Source organism: Dermacentor silvarum, chromosome 4 (genome assembly GCF_013339745.2).
Source record: "Dermacentor silvarum isolate Dsil-2018 chromosome 4, BIME_Dsil_1.4, whole genome shotgun sequence".
NCBI classification, from domain to species: Eukaryota; Metazoa; Arthropoda; class Arachnida; order Ixodida; family Ixodidae; genus Dermacentor; species Dermacentor silvarum.
In genome coordinates, this window is record NC_051157.2 from 29,136,615 (window position 1) to 29,158,847 (window position 22,233).

The 22,233-nt window shown below is 43.6% G+C and overlaps 1 protein-coding gene across 1 annotated transcript in view; it reads left to right on the forward strand.

Annotated features, from left to right (window-relative positions):
* The window catches only part of LOC119449682 (probable phospholipid-transporting ATPase IA), a 108,358-nt gene that overhangs the window by 63,525 nt on the left and 22,600 nt on the right, over positions 1 to 22,233 (forward strand). The window contains exons 23-38 of the mRNA XM_049665398.1: positions 1,712 to 1,798; positions 1,926 to 1,973; positions 2,833 to 2,923; positions 4,281 to 4,345; positions 4,448 to 4,537; positions 9,030 to 9,112; positions 9,236 to 9,341; positions 10,783 to 10,860; positions 12,260 to 12,370; positions 12,463 to 12,537; positions 13,904 to 14,026; positions 15,893 to 15,971; positions 18,169 to 18,230; positions 18,358 to 18,414; positions 20,309 to 20,416; positions 20,973 to 21,061. Of these exons, the coding sequence (XP_049521355.1) occupies positions 1,712 to 1,798; positions 1,926 to 1,973; positions 2,833 to 2,923; positions 4,281 to 4,345; positions 4,448 to 4,537; positions 9,030 to 9,112; positions 9,236 to 9,341; positions 10,783 to 10,860; positions 12,260 to 12,370; positions 12,463 to 12,537; positions 13,904 to 14,026; positions 15,893 to 15,971; positions 18,169 to 18,230; positions 18,358 to 18,414; positions 20,309 to 20,416; positions 20,973 to 21,061 (1,352 nt within the window). The remainder of the gene's footprint in view (positions 1 to 1,711; positions 1,799 to 1,925; positions 1,974 to 2,832; positions 2,924 to 4,280; positions 4,346 to 4,447; positions 4,538 to 9,029; positions 9,113 to 9,235; positions 9,342 to 10,782; positions 10,861 to 12,259; positions 12,371 to 12,462; positions 12,538 to 13,903; positions 14,027 to 15,892; positions 15,972 to 18,168; positions 18,231 to 18,357; positions 18,415 to 20,308; positions 20,417 to 20,972; positions 21,062 to 22,233) is intronic.

Sequence of the window (22,233 nt, forward strand, 5' to 3'; positions counted from 1 at the left end):
TTTGTAATCGCAGTTGAAGTGGTGAAACCGAATTTTCAAATCAACTGCCAAGTCTAGGAAGCCATGCTTCCACCACATCTGTGTGTTTCTTTTGGGTGGCCAGAAGGCGGCCGCATTTCGATGGAGGCGAAATGCAAAAATGCCTGTGTGCTTGCGTTGTAGTGCACATTAAAGAACCCCAGGTGGTCAAAATTAATTCGGAGCCCTCCACTACGGCTGTGCCTCATAATCAGAACTGGTTTTGGCACTTTAAACCCCAGAAAAAGAAGACATCATGAATGTGAAAACTGACTGTCTAGTATGATTTGGTATTTTTCTTTAATGGCTGCTTTCTTTCTTTTGGTGTATATTATGCTCCCATATTTTAGCAGTGTACAGTGGAACCTTGTTGATACGACCTTCGCGGGAACCAAAAAATAAAATGCATCATCCAAAAATTTTATCAACCAAAGCAAGCCCCAAAACGTAAGAAAACAGGCTTACTTGGTGACAAACTCGCTAGCAAAGCTTCTGTGGCATCTAGTCATACTGCTCCGCTTAACATGCTAGTTAGGCGGAGCAGCATCATTCGACATCATATGAACCGCAGACAACACACTTTTATTGAGCAATTCTAACATAGCTCATCAGTTTTTGCTGAACTTCCTTTTCTTTCTAAGTCCGTAAACAAGTTCTTTTGAAAGATAAAAATACGAAGCCGCCGTTTCCTCACTCAACTGTGCATTTGCGATGAAGCCCTGAAGAGTGTCTAATGCTGCGAATGCATCTCCAGCAGTTGAGCACCGGTCGCCGCAGCTGTCACCACCTCCTTCGGTGCCTATGATATCGAGTTTTTATTTCAAAGTCAGCGCCTTGTGTTTGCTTTACATAGCCACTGAGCTCACGGCACCACGAGGCCAAGAATTCCGAAACAGAGGAACACCGTAGAGCAGCGTGACACAGCGAGCGATACAACTAGCGGACGAGGGCAGGCGCTTCATTCAACCACGTGACCGCATGAAGATCTCGCCTGAAAAGCCAACCAAAACAAGCGTGAGCAAAAGCTGATGCAAGCAGACGATACTACGAGTGCGAAAATAGCACTCGGGCAAATTCACATGACACCAATTCCCAGCGCGTACCTCACAGAAATGGCAGCTCTCATTGGTCTGCTTCGCTCGCAGCTCGTTTGCCGGCGGCGGCAATTTAAATCGGTCCAGGACCGATCCCTCCACGGCACGAAAAACCTGCTTCGCCGCAGCTTTTGTGGCGCGCGTTTTGCCTCCACTGGCACGCAGCGCACGTTTTTCTGCTAGCGTCGCCGGCCCTTAACTCGATGTTCGGGGGTTGTTGGAATGTAATTTAATCTAGTTTACTTGAATATAAAGCTACGAGTTTCATAAAGATCAGTTTGCAGTCGTATCATCCAATTTCAGGTGAAAACGCGATCGTATCAACCGCATCAAAATACATTGATCCTATGGGGCATTAGCCAGGAAAAGAAAACGTATCCCGAAAAATGTATTACGCAGAATCGTATCAGCGAGGTTCCACTGTATAAGCCTCTTCGTAATAAATTTCTGTACTGTGGCCACAGCATACTGGAAAATGTGCAGCTAGCTTTGTTTCTTCTTGTGTCATCTTACTCCCAAAAAACGTCTTCATGGTGGTGTCTCAGTATTGTGTGTTTTGCAGAGGCTCATGTTAGTGCACCACCTTTGAACTCTTTCAGGAGTGGAAGAACACGTACCACAAGGCGACCACATCCCTGCAAATGAGAGAACGCAAGATCGAAGATGCTGCACAGCTCATTGAGACGGTAATAACAGGTTGTGCCGCTAGAGTACAGCAGACTTTGAGTGCAACCAATGTGAAATATGAAGTCTAATGTGTTGCTGTTTTTTTTTTTTCTAATCATTTCATCCCATTGTTTGTCCTGCTTGCAGAATCTGTCTCTCTTGGGCTCTACTGCCATTGAGGACAGGTTACAAGATGTAAGTATGGATGGTATTCAGAGCAGCTTGAATTATGCAGCAGTTGCTGTTATGACCTCCCCCACTTCAGATAATGATGTATTTCACATTACATAACCATTGTCATAAAATGCTCACATACAAAAAAAAAATAAAAGAAAAAGAGGAAACTCGCAGAAACTCTGAAGGTTTCCTTGCGAGTTGATTTGAGGACTCTTGGAGGTATACAAGCCATGAAGCCACGACAGGTGCTTCTAGGTTACCATGTAAATCCCTGTTGTGGTTCATACTGAGCCCCATCAATCTTCAACTGCTCAACACACATGAGTACTCCTTCAGTTACAACCCACAAGTGTGGTGAGTGGGTAAACATTAGCCAAAGACATGAGAGTGGCTCTACTAATGTGAGCGTGGCTTCTACCAATGTGCTACTCTGTGCATTTCGTTTAGCTTGAAGCCACTATTTTTCGACAAAGTGTGCATGGAATTGGAAATCTGTCTGTGTGGATCTCATAACATATAGAACACATGCTACAGATATCGCAAGAAACCACTGCTGCATTGTACAAGATGTGTGGTCTGCACAACTGCGCAGCTTTTTTTTTTTTTTTTTTGTTAAGGCTACCTTTTCAGTGAAGTCATGTAAAGGCCTTTCAGTTTTCTGTAGTACCATTCATGCAACTTCTAAAGTTCATTAGATATTAGTTTAGTGTGGGTTAATGTATGGAAAGACGGAGACATGAAAACGGGGTCAAACAAATGGTTTTCCTGTCCCAGTCTTTTCGTACATAGCGCAAGAAGGAAGTATGAACAGCCACCAACTAGCCCCTTTCATCACCCTTTCAAAATATGAACAGGTTTCCTTTTTTTTTTTTAACAGGGTGTTCCAGAAACAGTGGCTGACTTGCTGAAAGCTGACATCAAAGTATGGGTGTTGACTGGCGACAAGCAAGAAACTGCCATCAACATAGGTATGCCATACAATCTCCTCTAGTGACTGCGGAATTGGTGCAGTAGTGGGTTGAAATGCATCTCAACGTAAGCGATTGAAGCATAAGAGTGCAGATTTAGTGCAGCTGTGACAGTGCTCGAGAAAACAAGAGGATTGTGATGGGCACACCCACTGACCAACCTAAGTTGGAAGAAAGCAAACTGTGTTGAAACAAAATGTAAGCTTTGTGGCATTGACACAGTCATAAACAAGGCTGTTGTATTTCTCATGCATTAGAACTGCAAGAGACGTAATGCATGCATTACTGCTTTTGTCTAATTAAATCTTGTAATATTTCATATGCATCTTTTCGCTTTCCCTCATAGTCAGAGGAATGCTTTTGCAGTGATCTTAGTGAAGCCTGAACATGTTTGCCCCAGCTTTCCAAATTTTGCTGCTAAGAATTGGAAATAAGGAACTGGTTGGAACAATTAATTGTATTAATTGGCACTGCACATTATGAACAATGTAATGATCATTCTCACTGCATGATGTACTACGGATATGGGATTTATTTGACATTGTTGTCAGACCATTTGTCATTTTACCATCTCTTCCTCATACACTTATTATCATGGACTGGAGATAAGGTTGGTTGGTTTTAATAGCACTGAAACATTGCTAACTGCAGTTTTTAATATCATTAGCAGTTTGCAAATGCTCAAAATTTTCAATTAGCAAACCAGATATTCTGCTATTCCGTTCAGTCCTCAGCTCAAATAACTTCTGTTCATTAAGCTATTGAATGAAATAATTGCTGTGTTGACATTTTAAACTTACTTGAATAATGTTCAAGTAATCTGCACCAACAGGGTGATCAAGTTGCAAGCTGATTTGAAACATGGGCACTCTCTCCCTGCTGAATCAAGAATTGGTGGGCAAGAAATAGAAATCCAGCCAGCATAACTTTAAAGCTGTGTGAAATATCCACATTATACTTAAAAACTCACAAAATTTCTTGATTTGTATTTTCCAATGGTATCACTATGTAATTTCTGTTCACCATTTTCAAAAATCACTATTTGAATCACTAAATGTTTATGGTTAAGGGATTCTAAGCATGACACATTGTGATTTTGGGGAAGGAAAACTGTGTTAAAATTTATAACATAGGGGCTTTGAGTGTGCTTTCGATAAATTAACATGATTTTATTTTTTATTTTCGAGTGCATCGGGTTGCTTACCAGCATAAAATAATCTTCTGCTGCTAGGCCATTTCGTTCGGCTGATCACGGCTGTATAGTGCCAACCACACTTTCATGTTGCCTGCATAAATATGTCACTTTTTGAGTATGTCTGTTGGAAAATATGTTATTGTTGTGTCCTTCCTATTTCAGGATACTCAACAAGGCTGATCTCTCAGTCAATGCCACTTCTAGTCATTAATGAAGAAAGCTTGGATGTAAGCCTTTATCTTCTTTTTTTTTTTTTTTCATCATGATATAATTGATTTCTCTGTAGCATAAACAGTGCACATTTTTTCCTTCTCATTTTTCATCTTCAGGGCACACGAGAAGCCGTTCATAAGCATGCCCACGACTTTGGTGACCTCCTGAGGAAAGAAAATGAGCTTGCCCTTGTGGTTGATGGAAAGGTACGAGCTCTTCAGGTTGTCTTCTGTGTTACCATACTTACGTGAACTTCTAACACTCCCCTTGTTTTTATTCTGCTCATGATGACCAATGCGTTAAAGAGGGTGCTTATATTAAAAGCAGGCAGTATTACAATGAACAAGCAAGCAATACAGTAAAAGCTCGTTAATTCGAATTTCGCGGGGACGCCCAATGAGTTCGAATGAAACCGAAGTTCGAACTAACGAAATTCATTGAAAAAACAGCAGGAATTGAGACCCGGTTGTTGGAAAATCACTCAAAATATTTACTTGCGAAAATAATCCGTGATCACTGTCTGTTTCTCTTCTTTGAATGCAATCGCTATAGCCTTGTTTTCCAACGGGCGAACGTGGCAGAAAGCATCCTCTGCGTCTTCCTCGAAGCTGAAGAATAGACGCGCGACACGCATAGCCTCCATTAGTTCCAAAGCTGAGGGCCGCGTGGGTGCATCATCCTCTTCGTCATCCGCACCTACATCGACGATGCGCGCTTCTCCACCAGTCACCTGCGCGATGATATCATCGTCGGTGATTGTGCCGTAGACCGCTGCACAGCGATCTGCATCGACGTAGTCGTCGAAGGTCACGTCCTCCAGCGCATCCCGCAATCCGGCAGGAATGACCACGGCCTCGCGCTCGTCGGGCTCGCAAGCTGTGCCCTCATTGGTCACACAAAAGCCACTGTGGCGGAAGCAATTGGCAACAGTTGTTGCCGTGACCTGATCCCAGGAACGCACCAACATATGCAAGGCCGTGAGCAGCGTCACATCGTAGCGACACGGCACCGAACGACTTCGTAGCTCTGACGTACACGAGGCCTAGCGACTGAATGTGCGGCACACAAAGGACACGGAGACTACGCAGACACGTCCGGCACGAACCGCCACACGATGCGAAGTATAGAATAAAGAACCAACTTTGCGAAGAGCGAAGAGCGAGCGCAATGACGACAGTGACGCCGCTGCGCTCGCGCCATCTATCGTTGAGCCTTGAAAGCTTGCGGCGGCAGTATAAAATACCACCACGCAGCGGCGCGCAGTTCGAATTATCGATAGAAGAGCCGATGCGCGCGTTAACTAACGAGTTGGTTAACCCATAGACGCCTATATATTGTGGCCGGACCATGACCATAAGTTCGAATTAACCCAAAAGTTCAAATTAATGAGGTGCGAATTAACGAGCTTTCACTGTATTAATTTCTTGCAGCAAACTCAATACAGAAACATTTCAGTCATTTCCGACAGGAAAAACCTGGTCAGCCTCGCAAATTATCATACAGTTTATTCACAACAAATATAAACGTATGGATTCCTCTACTAACCTATTGGTTTTCTCTGGCCTTCAGACATTAGAAGCTAGAGCAAGACAGGCCCGATTAATATTTCTTTTTCAAGTTCTCTATAATACTTATAAAATTGACCAGTCCAAATATGTCGCTTATTCACAGTCACGTGAAAGCCGACATAAGCATCTGCATACATTGGTAGAATATTCTCACAAGGTCGGCGCATTTAAACACTAATTTTTTCCATCTGCATTACGGAGATGGAACCAATTAGATCGCAATATAGCAAGCACTAACACTCTGTCTGATTTCCACACGAAAATAGAGGCACTAACTTAAAATTGACAACCAGCAGGTTTATGCAATTTAACAAGCTGACTGTCTCATCGTGAAGGATATACAGTAAAACCCCGGTGATACGATCCCGGCTGGTACGAATTTTGGTGTGATACGAATTCGTAACATTCCCCGGCGAAATACATTGCTCACAATACGAAAAGAATCGGCTGTTCCGAACGCGTTGCCGCGCCGCTGCGGATCATACGAACGCATGAGCAACAGCGGCGGCGGTCGAGCCAGCGGGGCGACCGACACAGACAAGCCGGCACAGCGGGATCTGGGCAATATCCATAGTTGGCCAAGCAACCGGCTACGTCACGCGGCTGCGCAATCTCTCATTGATCCCCACGTCGAGCGGACCGGACCAGATCACAGCCTAGCCGATGCTTAGCGAGAAAGTAGACGAGGACCGCTGCTGCAACAACGACTGCGGCGCAGCCCCGATGGCCAAAACGCTCTCTGCACTCGACGTGCTCAGGCGTTCAGTGGCGTTGTGGGTTCTTGGTGTCTCACAGGACACCAACCACCGCGAGTTTGAGCTTAGCGAGCCACAGGGCCGCGTCAGTCGTCGCCTCCAGCACCGCTCGCGCACGCGCTCAGGCCGCAAGGGGCTACCAAGCGACGCACGCAAAAACACAGTAATGCCCTGAAATAACGGAAACTGTTTATTGAATCAGCACCAGCACTGCACTAACGCCTGCGCGGCGGGGAACCAAAGGGGTCTCGCACCAGGGCGAAAATACAGAAACGGGCGCCTATAGCACGTCACTGTGAGAGCACAGGCTCAAGCTGGGACACGCCGCTAGGAAAAGTCCCGGCGGCTATGCTACTTGCTCTGGCGATAACCAATGTGTCAACTCGCGAGAGCTCGGGCAATCTCCTTTGGCTTGAGCTTTCGGCAAGTGCGGTTCGGCGTGGTATGACCTCGCGCGAGCACTAGGCACCGCTCGTCGGCTTATCATCAGGAAAGGATCAGCACGAAGTATGCGCTCTCCCCGCACGGGCAAAGGCAGCGTGCGCGAGCTCAAGTCCTAGTCACAAAGGTGTCGGCGGACGTGAGGAAAGCATGTATGTACCTTGCGCCGGTCCCGGAGATAAGAGAGCCACGCTCAGTAACTATCAGCCGACGCGGCCGCATAGTGATGTCAGCGCCCCGCCCTCACTGCTAACCACCGCGTGTGGAGCAACACCGCTGGAATCGGTTGGGTGCGGGTGGGGTTGGCGAGGGACGGCAGAACAGGTGAAGCCCACGCAATGGCACGGGCGCCTCCTTCAATCCCCACAGCGTGTGAAAACATTCCCGAGATCATGTGCGCACACTTATATGCCTTTCAGAATGTGATTGTTGACGATTTGGGCAAGAAGAAAATGTACACGGTTAGTAGAACCCCGTTGCTACGTTTTTCAAGGGACCGAGAAAAAAAAAAGTCGCAGTTCCACCCAAAAGGTGAAGCAACGATAGCAATAGCAAATAATAGGCAGCTGTACGAAGTAAGGACAGTAGTTGTACCAGCCGTATAAACTTGTAAACGTTAACACATCTCGCTCAATGACCGCGGACACTCGCTATCGAAATGCTGGCATGGGAAGCGCAGCTGCAGCAGCGAGCGAGTTGGCCTTTGCGCTGGCTCTCTCTTCAACGCGAACTAAACGTCGAAGGCACAGCGCATACGAAGCTACCGGCACTAGGTGCACTTTGTCAACATCGCAGATCGTTTTGACGATGAGGTTTGTGTGGGCGCGCACTTTGCGCACGTCGCAGATCGTTTCAAGATACGACACCCGCGCGGCTGCGTCGTATCTGCAACGTGCCGGTCGCTTGCTGCAATGCATCGGTCGCTTGTTGCAACGTACAAGCTGGCTTCACCGCTAAATTTATGTGACTGCCACATTCAAACGCAACTTAAGATGCAGGAACATTGCAGATTGGCGACGTATCACAGGGAACTTAATAGATCGAAGTCAATGGGATTTAGGTCAGGACCGCGAAAACCCGACGTAGCAGCCGGGAAAATGCAGCAGTGAGGAAGCTATCAATGGGGTTCCACAGTTACAAATCTTTTCCGGTAAAAATAAATTCATTTTTTCTTGATATTGTGTATGTTTTGATGACATGAATTTTGGTTGACACGAATATTTCACTTGACCCCGCGTGATTCGTATCACCGAGATTTTACTGTATATATATATTTTTAATCACTTGATTGCCTTTCTTATCTTGTGTTTTCTTTTGCGTGTTCAATTTTATTGTACGCTTTCTTGTTTTATGTTCAAATTAAGTGTATGTGTACTAATCAGTGAACTTTTTTTCTGTCGTATATGTTACTTTATAAAGTTTTACAAATCACACGCGTAAATATGTGTGGAATATGTATGTTGCAATTGCATATTCCCATACATATATATATATATATATTCTTTCTTCTCATTTTTATTGTACAATGTACCCTCAATATGCCCACCTGTTATGCTCTCGACCGAGAGTGGCAGTATTGTGAATAAATAAAATAAATAAATAAATAAATAAATATGCAATATCTGCAGAAGTTGACCAATCTACTGCCATTGTGCCCTTTTCAGTTTTTTATCATTTTTTAATAGTGCTTTTGTGTATGCTCTAAATCTTTTTTCGAGAAAACCTGCTAGTCATCCCCTTTATCTGCAGATCTACTTTTGTTTGTCATTATGCAATAATTATGATTACAAAGAACTGAAACAGCAGTCATGAACAAAGCTTTTGAAGAGCCCTGTAATACTTTACAAAGCTCCGGTATCCTCTGAAAATGTTTGCCACTCAGTGTTTGCATAACCAAACAAAAGAAGTTGCAAAACCAAGTGCTGTCTGCGCAGACGCTGAAATACGCACTGTCTTCTGATGTTCGGCGAGATTTTGTTGACATCGCACTTTCCTGCAAGGTCTGCATCTGCTGCCGGTAAGTTGTGCTCTTGAATTAATAAGGATGGTACACAAATGCCTGCAAGAGCATTTTGTGCATGTCTTGTGCATGCATTAACCATTTGGGTGAGTACTACGATGGTTTTATTGTTCCCTCCAGGGTGTCCCCAATGCAGAAAGCAGAAATAGTGGACATGGTTAAGAGTGCCACTCACTGCGTGACTTTGGCCATTGGTGATGGTGCCAATGATGTCGCCATGATCCAGGTGAGTTTTTATTTAAAGAACATCTTTTGATTACTGGTAGTTTTTGGTTACTAATGCATCTTGTAGCTCCCGTTTGTTAATCTTTTCATTACTGGCAGTTGTTTGTTGCTAATGCATCTTGTAGCTCCTGTTTGTTAATCTCTGTCCCTGTCTTAAATGCGCACCCCACCACGGCAAACTTTTCTCTTCCCTGTTATTGGCAGTAACTCAGAAAGTAAGCAGTTACGCTGTACATTCGAACCCACTTATATTGTACCGGTTTCACAATATAATAATGAACAGCCAATGCACTGTCAACTTTTGTATGTGTTCTATAGTAAAATAAACCGCTGCTTATAACAATGCTCCCATACCCCACCACGTTATCGGTTATAACAATGCAATCCGGCTACAGGGCGTGCGTGCCAAAAAAGAAAAAGACCGCGACATCCTCGTAAAAAAGAGGAGCGGGGGGGGGGCTTTGTGCCGTGCTCCGTGGCATGCCTTCGTCGCATTGCCTCGGGTAAAAAATTTCACGGTCCTTTTATTTTCACTGCAGACAATCAGTTGCCAGATTTAATTGTTATAGTTAATAATGCAGTATGGGAACATTGTAGTAAGTGATTTACCATAGAACACATAAAAGTTCACAGTGCAGCAGGAAATTGTTACATCCGAGAATTGACAGTAATGCTACAAGTGGGTTCGACTACTTCCTTCTAACTAAATTTTTGAATGTCTGTCCCCTCTGCTTTTGTCGTGCAACCCGGTTATAACAATGGGGTTTTCTTGGCACTTAAATATTGTTCTAAGTGGATTCGACTGTAATGTGTTTGTCAGCACTTGGAGTAAAGTTAGTAGTCATTCATTCATTGTTCATTCATTCATTCATTCATTCATTCATTCATTCATTCACTTAACTTATTTTATGCTCAAACATATGACATTACAGAGGGCAGTGCAGTATGTAAATAACGCAGCCAAACTTTCTTAAAACCGAGTCCACTTATGTTTGGAATTTCCCTTGATTTATTCACTGTGAAAAACCTTTTCCCTGCCCGGTGGCTTGCCATTGAACTCTGAAGTTTACGATATTGAGTGGTATTAGATAAAGAGGCCATTCTGCTAAAAACGGTAATAGGAACTTTGTGATCATAGTCTGTGTGGGATAAGTGATAATGCAAGGTGATCAGTTCAAGTTGTAATTCTGTGCTACTAACTTATTGATGCGGAACAGCCGCCGCCACAGTGTGGCTACACTGAGGAGAAGGACGACGAAGGGTTCCCGTTTGCTATAGCGTCACCATTTTGGCCTCCGTTATCTTCCGTGTAAAAAAAAGTGTAAATAGCCTTGGGCATCAGTTACATGTAATAATATTGTGGTGTCCACCAGAGTTTTGTTTCATTGCAGTGAACTAAATCTCGAAACTCAACAGGATGATTGCTTACTCTTCATTTGCAGGCAGCACATGTAGGAATTGGTATCAGTGGCATGGAAGGCTTGCAAGCTGCCTGTGCCTCCGACTATTCAATCGCACAGGTGAGTGGTACTGTCTTTGCGAAGTTGTGTTCTATTTTGTCGTGCTGTGAAGCATAAATAAACAGCGCAAAGCTAGTCCAAGCAGTGCACATTTAGGGCTTGTGGAAACTGCTTAAACTATTCAGTGCACCTTTTTATCACATACAGTCAACATCTGATTTTTCGGACTCCCTAGGGGCCTTGAAAACGTAAAAAAAAAACAAAAACAAATGCATGCCTTTCTGCCCCCAAGGGCTCAGATTGCCACAGGCACGTCCGGAATAGCTATGAAGGCCTGCCAGTACATTATTAGGTGTAACGTAGCTCGTGCTGTGCTAGGAGGCGGCGGGTGCACGCGCGTATAATTCAGGAATACATACCGTGTATTGCCCCTTCCCACTTATAATATGCTTCACCGCAATACTTTGCATATGCTTCACCACGTAACATTGCTCTATTGAAGCGAAGCTGACTTTCGGGAACTGGCAACGCTCCGTGCTTTCCGAGTTTCCAGGACATTGGAGAGGATTACATAAGCGGAGTCCACGCCCTTTTTAACAGCGGCGAATTGTTTCAAGGTAAAACACAGCACCGAACAGAAAGAAGCTTGGTAGTGAATGTCTTGGTAGCTAGGACTAGCGTTGCCGCGGTAGTGGCTACGGCTGCCAGCAGATACGCGTGCGAGAGCGCCGGTTCGAGGAGGCGAGGTAATCAAAATGGCGGCGGTGGAGGCTTCGATTAATGTTGTTTCGGACCTGCTGTCATGGCAAAATGTCTGGAAAATCAGACGGCGAAGGTTTTTTGCGTACGAAATTTCAGATGTTTTTATACATTGACTCTATGGCGGTGCCGCGAAGGTGTCCAAATTATCGCGCATGTCCGAAACAGCGGGCGTCCGGAAAATCAGTCGTTGACTGTATTCACTGGAGCATGGATCACTGGGTTATGGTGATTATTCCTCTCCTGTGTGGCTGTCAATATACAGACCTTTTCTGTCATGTGGATGTAATGTCTTTTGAAAATTCAACACTGGCAAGAAATGTTTGTTGCCTCTAATTTCAAGCACAGTGGTGCTATCTCTCTGGAGCTCAAGAAAGATGCCAAAGTATGCAAATTGCCAGCAGGTCGCAATGCTTTTGAGGGGTATGACATGCGGCCCATCAATGGGTCCTGAGGCATAGGAACATGGAGCACGAAAAGTTCTGCCGCAGAGAACATGTTTAAGCTCAAGATATGTTACGCTAGCCTGATAAAAGGCTGAGGAAGCGTGCAATGAGTGAGGAAGCATGCAATGGTTGCAAGGCTATCATTGCGTAGTCTGCTAAAGTGGTGGCTAGATTTACTTGACAATTTTCTGAGCTTTGATGTCGGGAAATCTTGAATCAGATTTAATCTCCCATGTGTTCAACGCCTTGTGCAGTTCCGATTTCTGCGTCGTCTGCTCTTCGTGCATGGAGCCTGGAACCACAACCGAATGTGTCGACTCATTCTCTACTCATTTCACAAGAACATATGTCTCTATGTCATTGAGGTGAGACTACTTTGCCTTTACATTCTACTGAAGCCTTGCTCAGTTTTTGACCGCTGTGTATCTAACTGATATGCGTTTGCTCGGATCTGCAGTTGTGGTTCGCGGCTGTGAGTGGATGGTCTGGACAAACTTTGTTCGAGAGATGGTCTATCGGCATGTACAACGTGGTGAGTTAAGTTTGCAATGTAATCCAGTGAAACGCTGGGTACAGGAAATGCTGGGATTCAATGAAATGTGTTCAGAAAATGAAATTAATGCCTGTGTCCTTGAACATCTTAGTTATTAAACTACAGGGTGCGCAAGGTATTTGAGAACATAATGACAACTTCAAGAATGGCAATAAAATTTTAGTCAAGAATTAAGATATTCGTTCTAAATATTTTACATTGTTTCTTTTGGTGCTGTTTGCTAAGGATGTTGATTAAAACCCTCTTCGGGTTTTATTACCTCTTCATTACTTAGTAATGCAACATAATGACATCGGGCGCAGAAAGCTTGGCTGTTGACTCTGCCTCTTTAATCTGCTCGGCAATGGCCTTTCAGGGTTTTCACTCATCATGGCCTCCATATGCTGGAGAAACTCGAAATGCCTGAATGGCATCCGACCTCTGGCAGTGCTTCTTTAGCTTTGTTTCAAATAATTTGGCCATAAACTGTTGTTTCACACCAAAAAGAAAGGATTTAGCGAGATTCAAGAAGGTGGTGGTCTCCAAGCCACTGTGGTCTTCGTGTAAGATGACTAGGACAGCGTGTGGATTCATCTCCTGTGTCATACTGGAAGCTGACACCCTAGAATAAATGTGCTAGACAGGTGATGGAGCCTAGACAGATGGAATGAGAACTTGATGTAGTATATGGTGATTTGAAGCCGTGTTCTCAAATACCTTGTGCAGCCAGTAGTTCTTTTGTTAAAGTGGTTCTGCAGTGCAAATTTATAGTGATATTATGCAGCTACTCTGAAGCCACATGTTGTGGTACACAATGTCATGCAAAGTTGTTACAGCCTTATCGAGCTAGCCCAGGAGGATGTGGGGTGGCCATTGTTATAATCATCATAATCATCATTATCAGTCTATATATGCAAGGACCAAGGCATATTTCAGAGGCCTCCAGTTACCCCTGTCCTGTATTGACTGCTTCCACACTATGCCTAAAAAATTTCTAATCTCATTACTTCACCTATTCCCCTTCCGTCCTCAACCACATTTCCCTTTTTTTGTTGTGTATCGTGTTACCTAAACAGATCTCTGGTTATCAGTTGTATGCATTACATGACCTACCCATCTGTACTGATTCCCTGTAACCACACCTATAATATGTCCTCATACTTGATATTTTATCTGTACTGCTATCTTTCTAACATTACAGCTATCATTTTCCTTTCCACTGCTCAGTCTACAGTCATTAGATTTATTTCAGCTTTTTTGCTAGCCTCCTCTTTTCAGCATCAGAAGCTAGCGCTAGCAATATGCAGTGGAGCACTTTTAAAAGGATATTGGTAAACTACTGTACGGACACATTTTTTTTTTGCAGATGTTCACCGCAGCTCCTCCCCTCGCCATCGGCCTCTTTGATCGCACCTGCAGTGCAGAGGTGATGATGAAGTACCCTGCACTATACAAGTCATCTCAGAATGCTGAAGGCTTCAATGCCAAGGTAAAAAACATGACTGATGGTTATGCTGCATTTTGCCACAAAACAGCAGTGAAACAATTATAGTAATATGTGTGAACCTGTTTGATGCCATGTATGAAGAAGACAATTGTGTGCCTAAATTTGCTTTCAGCTTTGAACTCTGTGCTGCTGGTGTTGTGGCCAGCTGCTGACGAGAAAGAGAAATTCTATTGACAGGAAAGGCGGAGAGGTCAACCTGAGCTTGTGCGCTCTTGTCTGCCACTGTGCACTGGTCTGCCGACAAGCTCTGCAAAACAAGCCTAACGTAATTTTCGTTTCAAGGAGATCTCTGCATCAGATGCCTTTCAGTTCAGGCATACTAGTCACTTAATTCAGTTTGATAACGAAAAAGGAGAAGAAAGATGCATAAATCACAAGTTCTTTGAAATGCCAAGCATTTCTTCGCGAACATTTGTTACTTTGACAGTATTTATTTATCTATCTAGCCGCCTACGACTTTGTGCTCTCATGGTCGTATCGTTAACTTGGTATGTACCAAAATTGTCATACTATGACAAGAGTATATGACGAACATTAATGATATGTCATGACATGCGTGTCATGTAGGTCATGAAACAGCCGCCTATGTCTTGGTGCTCCCATGGTCGTTTCGTTAGCTTGGTAGGTACCAAAATTGGCATAGTATGAGAGGAGGGTATGGCAAACATAAGTGATAGGTCATGACATAAATGTCATGACATGCGTGTCATGTAGGTCATGACAATGACCCAGGAAAAAAGATTAACCCTCAAAAACCACTGAAGTGAGTTCGGATGTGGGTAATAAGTGAAGGAAACACTATAGGATGCTGGTAGAAGTCATAGTCATGAGCATGACTCCGCAAAAATGACAATGACTCAGCAAAAAAAAAAAGATTAACACTCAAAAACCACTGAAGTGGGTTTGGACGTGTGTACTAAGTGAAGGAAACACTAAAGGATGCTGGTAGAAGTCATTGTCATGAGCATGACTTAGCAAAAATGACAATGACTCAGCGAAAAAAACTCAAAAACCACTGAAATTGGTTCGGACGTGGGTACTAAGGGAAGGAAACACTAAAGAATGATGGTTGAAGTCATAGTCACGACCGTGACTGAACAAAAATTACAATAACTCAGCGAAAAAAAGACACTCAAAAACCACTGAAATGGGTTAGGATGTCGCTACTAAGTGAAGGAAACACTAAAGTCATGACATTAAATGTACGACTAATGTCATGACATGCATTTCATGTAGGTCATGAAAGAGCCGCCTACGTCTTGGTGTTCTCTCGTGGTCGTTTCGTTAACTTGGGAGGCTCCCTCCCCACACACTGCTTCGCATAACATCGACTCCCACAGGGTGTGGGATCTGCCGGCTTTTTTCTGTCATTCTTGTTTGGCTGTTTCATACTCCAATTTTTTTTTCTCGTGTTATGACTTGTAGGTTGAAAATAGCAATGTACCATACCGTATCCATTCATGTAGGCCTACCAATTTGTAAGGCTCTCTTTGGAGCTAAGAAAAAAAAAATATTTCATTGTAAGGTACCTGCATCAACACACTTACCAGCGCAGGTTAAATTTAGTGATGGCAGCAGCAAAGGTAGCAAGTAATATTAAATAAAAGCTTTCCTACTGGGTCATCAGATGTTGAATATGTGTTTTGGGAGCCTTGGCACAGTGCACAGCACCTGGAGGCAACCGCAAGGCTAACTCTTATAAAGCCTGTTCCCCGTCATGATTTCTAATAGATCTTACACTTACCAAATAGCAGCAATTGTGAGAAAACACTGTTTCTGTCAGTTTTGGCCTGCCCGCTGTCTTTTAATCATCTGTGCCTTATTTTTTACATGACTGTCAACTTGCAGGTGTTCTGGGTGTGGATCATCGACGCCATCTACCACTCAATAGTCCTCTTTTGGCTGACCATGCTAGGAGTAAAGCAGGGCAAGTCGTGCTTCTAACCATTTTGCATTGATAGCCATGACTAGAGTGCACAGCCTGTAGCTGGTACCGCAGCTCATAGTTGACATCGATTGCTTGAACAGTGCTTCTCAATCTTCGCTACCTTACGATTGTGTCGTGACGCCCCTCGCCTCCTGGCTTTTCACTCCAATGATACAAACTTTTCATTCATTTTAGCTCATATTCATTTAGCTCATTGGATGCTAAAAATTTATTTAGTAGCATAATTCTTACCTGCCAACTTTTATGAATTTATCATAAAATGCCTGTTTTTCAGTTTTTTTACAATTGTCGTATTGACATCAATAACTTTAAGGTTTTTCATTTGTGGTGCCAGTCTAGGGCAAAACTCATTTTAAAACAATACAAATTCGGTCGCCCCCTGATTGTTCAGAGGCTAATTTTCAAGTGTGCTAATTTATTCTGACCTACCAGCAGCACTGCAATTCTTTCAGAACCAGTGCATAACAGCAGCTGAAATTGCAGCCTTCATTCTGTGAATATTTCATGAAAAAGTTCATTGACATCTCCGTTTGTCTAAGGCACGGATCATTCTTCCTTTGATTATATAGCAGTTTGCTTGTTCAGAATGTTCCTAGATAACAAAGTTTGTGATGTGATTTTTATAGTACGTAGTTAATATTTTGACTATTAAAACAAATTTAGTATCTTTCACCAACATTTAGTATTTTTGTGCTTCGACTGCAGTATTTCTCAACTGGTAAGGTTAGCAGGTCTGAGAATTGGACTGACCTTTGCTAACTGATACACACTTATAGCTGGGTACAACTTTAGAAGGCAGCGGCATTTGCTTTTCAAAGGCAGATGCACACGAGCCTCGACCAATGGGCGCACACTCTAGACTGACGTCGTGAGCCGGACGGCCGGTCACCCCATCGACGGAGAGCACACTGCACACGCTTCGAGCTGGGCCGAGTCGCGTTAGCGGGACTATTTCTTTAGTTGCGGAGGTAATCAACTGCCGCGCTTCAGTCATCTGGGCTGGGCCTCTCCTGTCTTTAAGTTGTACCGACTATAGTATCTTAAAGTGTCAATGTGAGTGGCACAATTATTGGAAACATTCTGTACTCCATTTCATACATAGCCGGCAATGCTACGACGGCTTGAGAGATTTCTCTCACCGTTCGTATTCGCAGCCAAAATTTAGTGAGTCATATGAAAGAAAGGTAGTGGTGCACTTCATGTAATTTGATGCAACATTGCCTGATACTTTGTCACTAAATATGATTTAAATATTACATGGAAGTCCTCGTATATTTGAACCTATTTACTACAGAACCAGCAGAGTGGTAAGTATCTACGACTGTACTGTTCGCACAGTGACTACAGCGCATCACCTGCGCTTGCAACAAAACATAGGATGTCGCAAACTGGAAGTACAAAGGTGCACAGATATGTGATTTGACGTAACCCTACGTTCACAAGTTTGTAACATATATAGTAGTTCTTTCATAGAAATTATTGCAGATAAAGAAAAAAAAAGCTGCACAGTGAAACATGCGAAGTGAGATATCTCTGTGAGTGTGCTACATGTGTAGCTTTGCTGCAGCATTGCTTGCTAAGTATAAAACGGAGTATAGGAGTTTCAGATGTGGCTGGCTCAGAAAGCAATGTTTAGCATCCAGCATTGCAACGTCTTGCGCCTGCACTGGGGTCTGATACATTTGCACTTCTTTGAGCAGATTTTGTTTGCTGGCTCTGCTGCATGAACTTAGCTTTTACTTGCAGTCATTTCTATTTGTGCAGAGTACATCAAAGAGCCTGGTATATCACAGAGTGTTATCTGGGACATATGGTGTTTGTGTGTAATGGACAAAACATGCTAATAACACACCCCTCACTTGACTTAAATGTAGGAGAATGGGATCTACCTGAAACCACCGAATAGGTGGTTTCCGGTATATCACATTCAGGTAGGTTTTTTTCGGGTAGTTTGTTCTTTTTTTTTTTTTAAGGGCATAGCTGTATGATGTCATGAGGATTTCTTCATGGGAACATGTTTTCGTCACTGAAGCACTTTATCTGAATGAAGAAAATGAACCATATGTGTTAGTTATCATTGAAATCGTCAAAATGTACTTTTAGGTTGTAATATGCTCGTCATTCAAATATTTAAATGGCTATGCAGTTTTTACTTACGCTGGCATTGATTACGCAGATGTTGCCTGGGCGAATGGAAGAGACGGTGGATACCTCATGTTTGGAAACATGGTGTACACTGTGAGTCTTCTTTATTTTTTCCCCCCGCTTAGCCACTTGAGTAATTCAGCAAAATCTGTATCGGAATAAGAAAGTGCTTACCAATTGTATTTTCTTTTGGTACATTGTGCATGCACTACTCTTCCAGTACGTCGTGGTGACTGTGTGCCTCAAGGCTGGCCTGGAGATGAACTCGTGGACTTGGGTAAGGCTAACCTGGCTGCTTTATGCGCTTTACTAAAGGGGCCCTTGAAATACTTCTTGAACATAGTAAAAGAATGTTGCTGATCTGTTAACGAGACCCCTGTGAACACGTGAGCCAAATATCATAGCACTGCGTGCAGCAGGGAGTCTACAATCTCATGTCAAAAGCAGCGAACAGTCGCTTGCATCATCGAAAGCAGTTGGTCCACCTTTGCTATTGGCTGATTTCGTGATTGCGAGAACGTTCTCAGCAATACATAATTGCTAATTTTGAGTTAAATAAACGAAAAATATATGTCTGCTATCTCAAAAAGACAGAAAAGTCATTCAACTTTGCACTGCGTGTAGCCGCGCCTGCTGCGCTTGGCCTCCGAGATGGCAGCAGCGTGCTGCGTAGCGTAGTCAACTGCGGCTGCCACAGGGTGCTGCGACAAGCCTTTTTGCTGCTACGACGCTCAACTTTTGGCCGGGGCTTTGCTTGCTAAGCATCTGCGCTGTGTAGCTTCCAGTGCGCTCGCAGAAACAAAAAGAGAGAGAAAGCTGGACATCGGTGCTCCTTATAGTTGAAGGATTCTAAAAAAGCTCTGCTGCATGAAATTCATGGGATGACATACTTTAATAGCGAGGCCATCATATGTTTAGTTGGAAAAGTGTCTCGGGGCCCCTTTAAGTCAAGCTAAGCTGATAGATTGGTGTCTCAAAAGGTACAAAGCTTCACATTTACAGGGAACAGAGCCTCCTTACGAGCTTTAGCTCGGGCCCAACTCTGATGCTGCCTATTCATATGCATGTAAAAGGCAGAAATACTTTTATGAGACAACACCTTGGCTAATTTGAATTAAATTCGTTACATTTGAAAGAAAGTGAAATCCTTGCGACTCTACGAAGCACAATTTTGATTTCGAGCCTGAAATGTCTTTACAAATATTGCCGAAAATCGGTAAGTTTCAATAACATAGAAGCACGAAGTTCACAAATCCACAACAAAGACAGATAATGCAGTTCTGTAAACTGCATCTGTTAGAGCATCTATAGTAGGACAAATTATGTATATAACTTTACAGCTTACTTGAATTTGTTACATTGTTTACAAGCGTTTTGCAAAAGTCCTACTCCCCTATTAATGGTATTTTTCAGTGGTGTATAATACATCAATTTTGTCTGCTTTAGGTGTAATATTAGGTACAGTTTATAGAATTGTGATTTCATTTTTTATTGCTGTGTTAGAGTTGTAAACTTAATAGTCTCATTTTTGAAATTTTGCGATTTTCAACAATTCTTATTAAAAAATTTACAGCCCAGATAAAAAATCTGCTTGCTGCAGTCACTAGATCCTAACTTTTTCTTTTTAATGCAAGAAACCTCATCAAATTCGGTGCAGTGGTTGCCCGTTAAAAACATTTGCTCCATTCCCACGTATTTAGATAGGAGCCCCCAAGCTAAAGCTTCCTCTAAGCAAGAAAATTATGCAAATAGGAGAGATAGCACTGATGCCACAAAATGCGGAACTAGCTTGTGATGGTATCTCATGACCCATTTATCAGTGGCAAATAATTGTTAACCACTGGTAATAAAAAAGACAATTACATAGCATTTGAATGTGAAAGGAACTGCACTCTGGCCAATTCTATTTCCCACTAAAGAATTAATGTTAGCTTGCCACGCTGCACTGGAGGCGCTTCAAGAAGGAAAGTTTTACCTTTGTTTTCTCTAATAGTAACTAACCCTCTTATTTTCTTTTTCATCCAAGAACTGCGAATAGAGGGTTTGAAAGTGTGTTACTAGCATAAATTAATGTTGGTGTGTCTAGTGTCTTCCTTCCTTGTCTACTTCATGGTGAATCTGGATGGTTGGCAGGTTTCTTGCAGTAACTATCCTTTATTTCTTTTTGCAAGCCTGTGCACATGGCCATCTGGGGAAGCATTGGCATGTGGATAGTGTTCCTACTCATCTACTGCAACATATGGCCAGTGCTACCCATCGCTCCAGACATGGCTGGCATGGTGCGTATAGATAGCATCGCAGCTTTTAACATCATCTTGACTTAATGGTAGCCTTGGAAGTCACCTGTCCTAGCACGATCACTGCCGGTTCTACTTATATTAGTGTTATTAGACGGAAAAAAATATGTTAGGCTGTATCAATGGGGCACGTGAAATGTCTAGCACTTGCTCCAGATGGTGTCTGCAGTGGCCTAGCCAGGAGGTGGCACATCGGCCACGTGCGCCCCAAAAATTTCTGTTAATATTTGGCCTGCCCAGCGGCTTCTTCCCCCCCTCATTGTCCCCATCCCTGGTCAAGTGTGCGTGCCCCCCGATTGCACGATGCATGGCGCAGCAACGGCACCATCTGTGCATGTGACAAATGTAATGATCGAGTAAACTAAGGCGCATGGAGGCGGTTGCAGAAACTTAAGCGACAATGCTGTAACATGTTTTTATTACAGGCGGTTTTAGCCAAGCTTATGCTTAGAAAGCAGACTTAAATGATAACTGGCCGAGTAACAGTTCACTTTGGAGTTTGATCAGGAGTGTGGACAGTGCTGCCCTTCTCTTGCAGCATGTCATGATCTTCTCGTCTGGGATCTTCTGGATGGGCCTCGTGATAATTCCCTTCATGGCACTGCTGGCAGATGTCATTGTCATTGTGTGAGTGCTGATAACCTTTGTTTATTTGAGGGGTGCTCCCTCTTGCATGCAACATGTGGCACGAACGACCAAAAGCTGAGCAAGTTGGCATATGTGCTACGGAGCACCGGGAGGGCAAAACACAGACACGAGAGGAATGAAAAGGAATATTTGTGTTGGACCTTCCCATTATTTTGTGTTCGTGTTTTGCATGCCTGCCCATCTGTACCATATTGCATGAACCAATTGTTTGGCAGTTTTGGCAGCTACAAAGCGTTTTCTTCTGATGCAATTTACGGTTAGGATGCCTGCCTAAAGCCTGCATTAGACTGGCTTGTAAGGCTGAAATTTGCCTGTCAGAACTGTGTAAATGCTAGCCAGTCATGCTGAGCGATTCTCATGCGAGGTGAATTTAAATCCTTCTAGACACAGTAGGTTGACCTAGCCAAACCAGCTTAGTGACGTGTACAAGGTCGGTTAGAAAAGTATCCGACCTTTGACCGAAGAAAAAAAATTGGCATAACTGTAGCTTTGAAAAACATCACCCTCAAAGTAGTCTTCTTGGGACTCCACAGACTTCTCCCAGCGGTGCTGCCATTGTTGGAAGCATTCCAACAAGGCCTCTTTCGGAATGGAGTTTAGCTCAGCTGTCGTTGCAGCCTTAATGTCCTCTCTTGTCTGAAATCGCGCTCCTTTCAATGGCCTTTTGATTTTGGGAAACAGCCAGAAGTCGCAGGGGGCCATATCAGGAGAGTAAGGAGCCTGTTGAACTACAGGAGTCTGCTTTTTCGCCTAAAAAGTCTGAATCAAGTGCAAGGAATGTGCAGGAGCATTTTCGTGATGGATGCGCCAATTTCCTGGTGACTACAACTCCGGTCTCTTGCGCCGCACAGCATCACCTAGGCGACGCAGGACATCCTTGTAGTACTCTTTGGTGATTGTTTGACCCTGTGGTGTACCACGCCGCAGGAGTCAAAGGAAGCAGTCAGCATAACTTTGACATTGGCAGGCTTTTTTTGGTCTTGGTGACGTGGAATGCTTCCACTGTGATGACTGGGATTTGGTTTCCGGGTCGTACCCGTACACCCAAGACTCATCACCAGTGATTATGGTGTTCATGAAGTCGGGATCACTGTTTGTGGAATCCAGCATGTCCTGTGAGACTTAACACGAAGTTGCTTTTGCTCCACCAT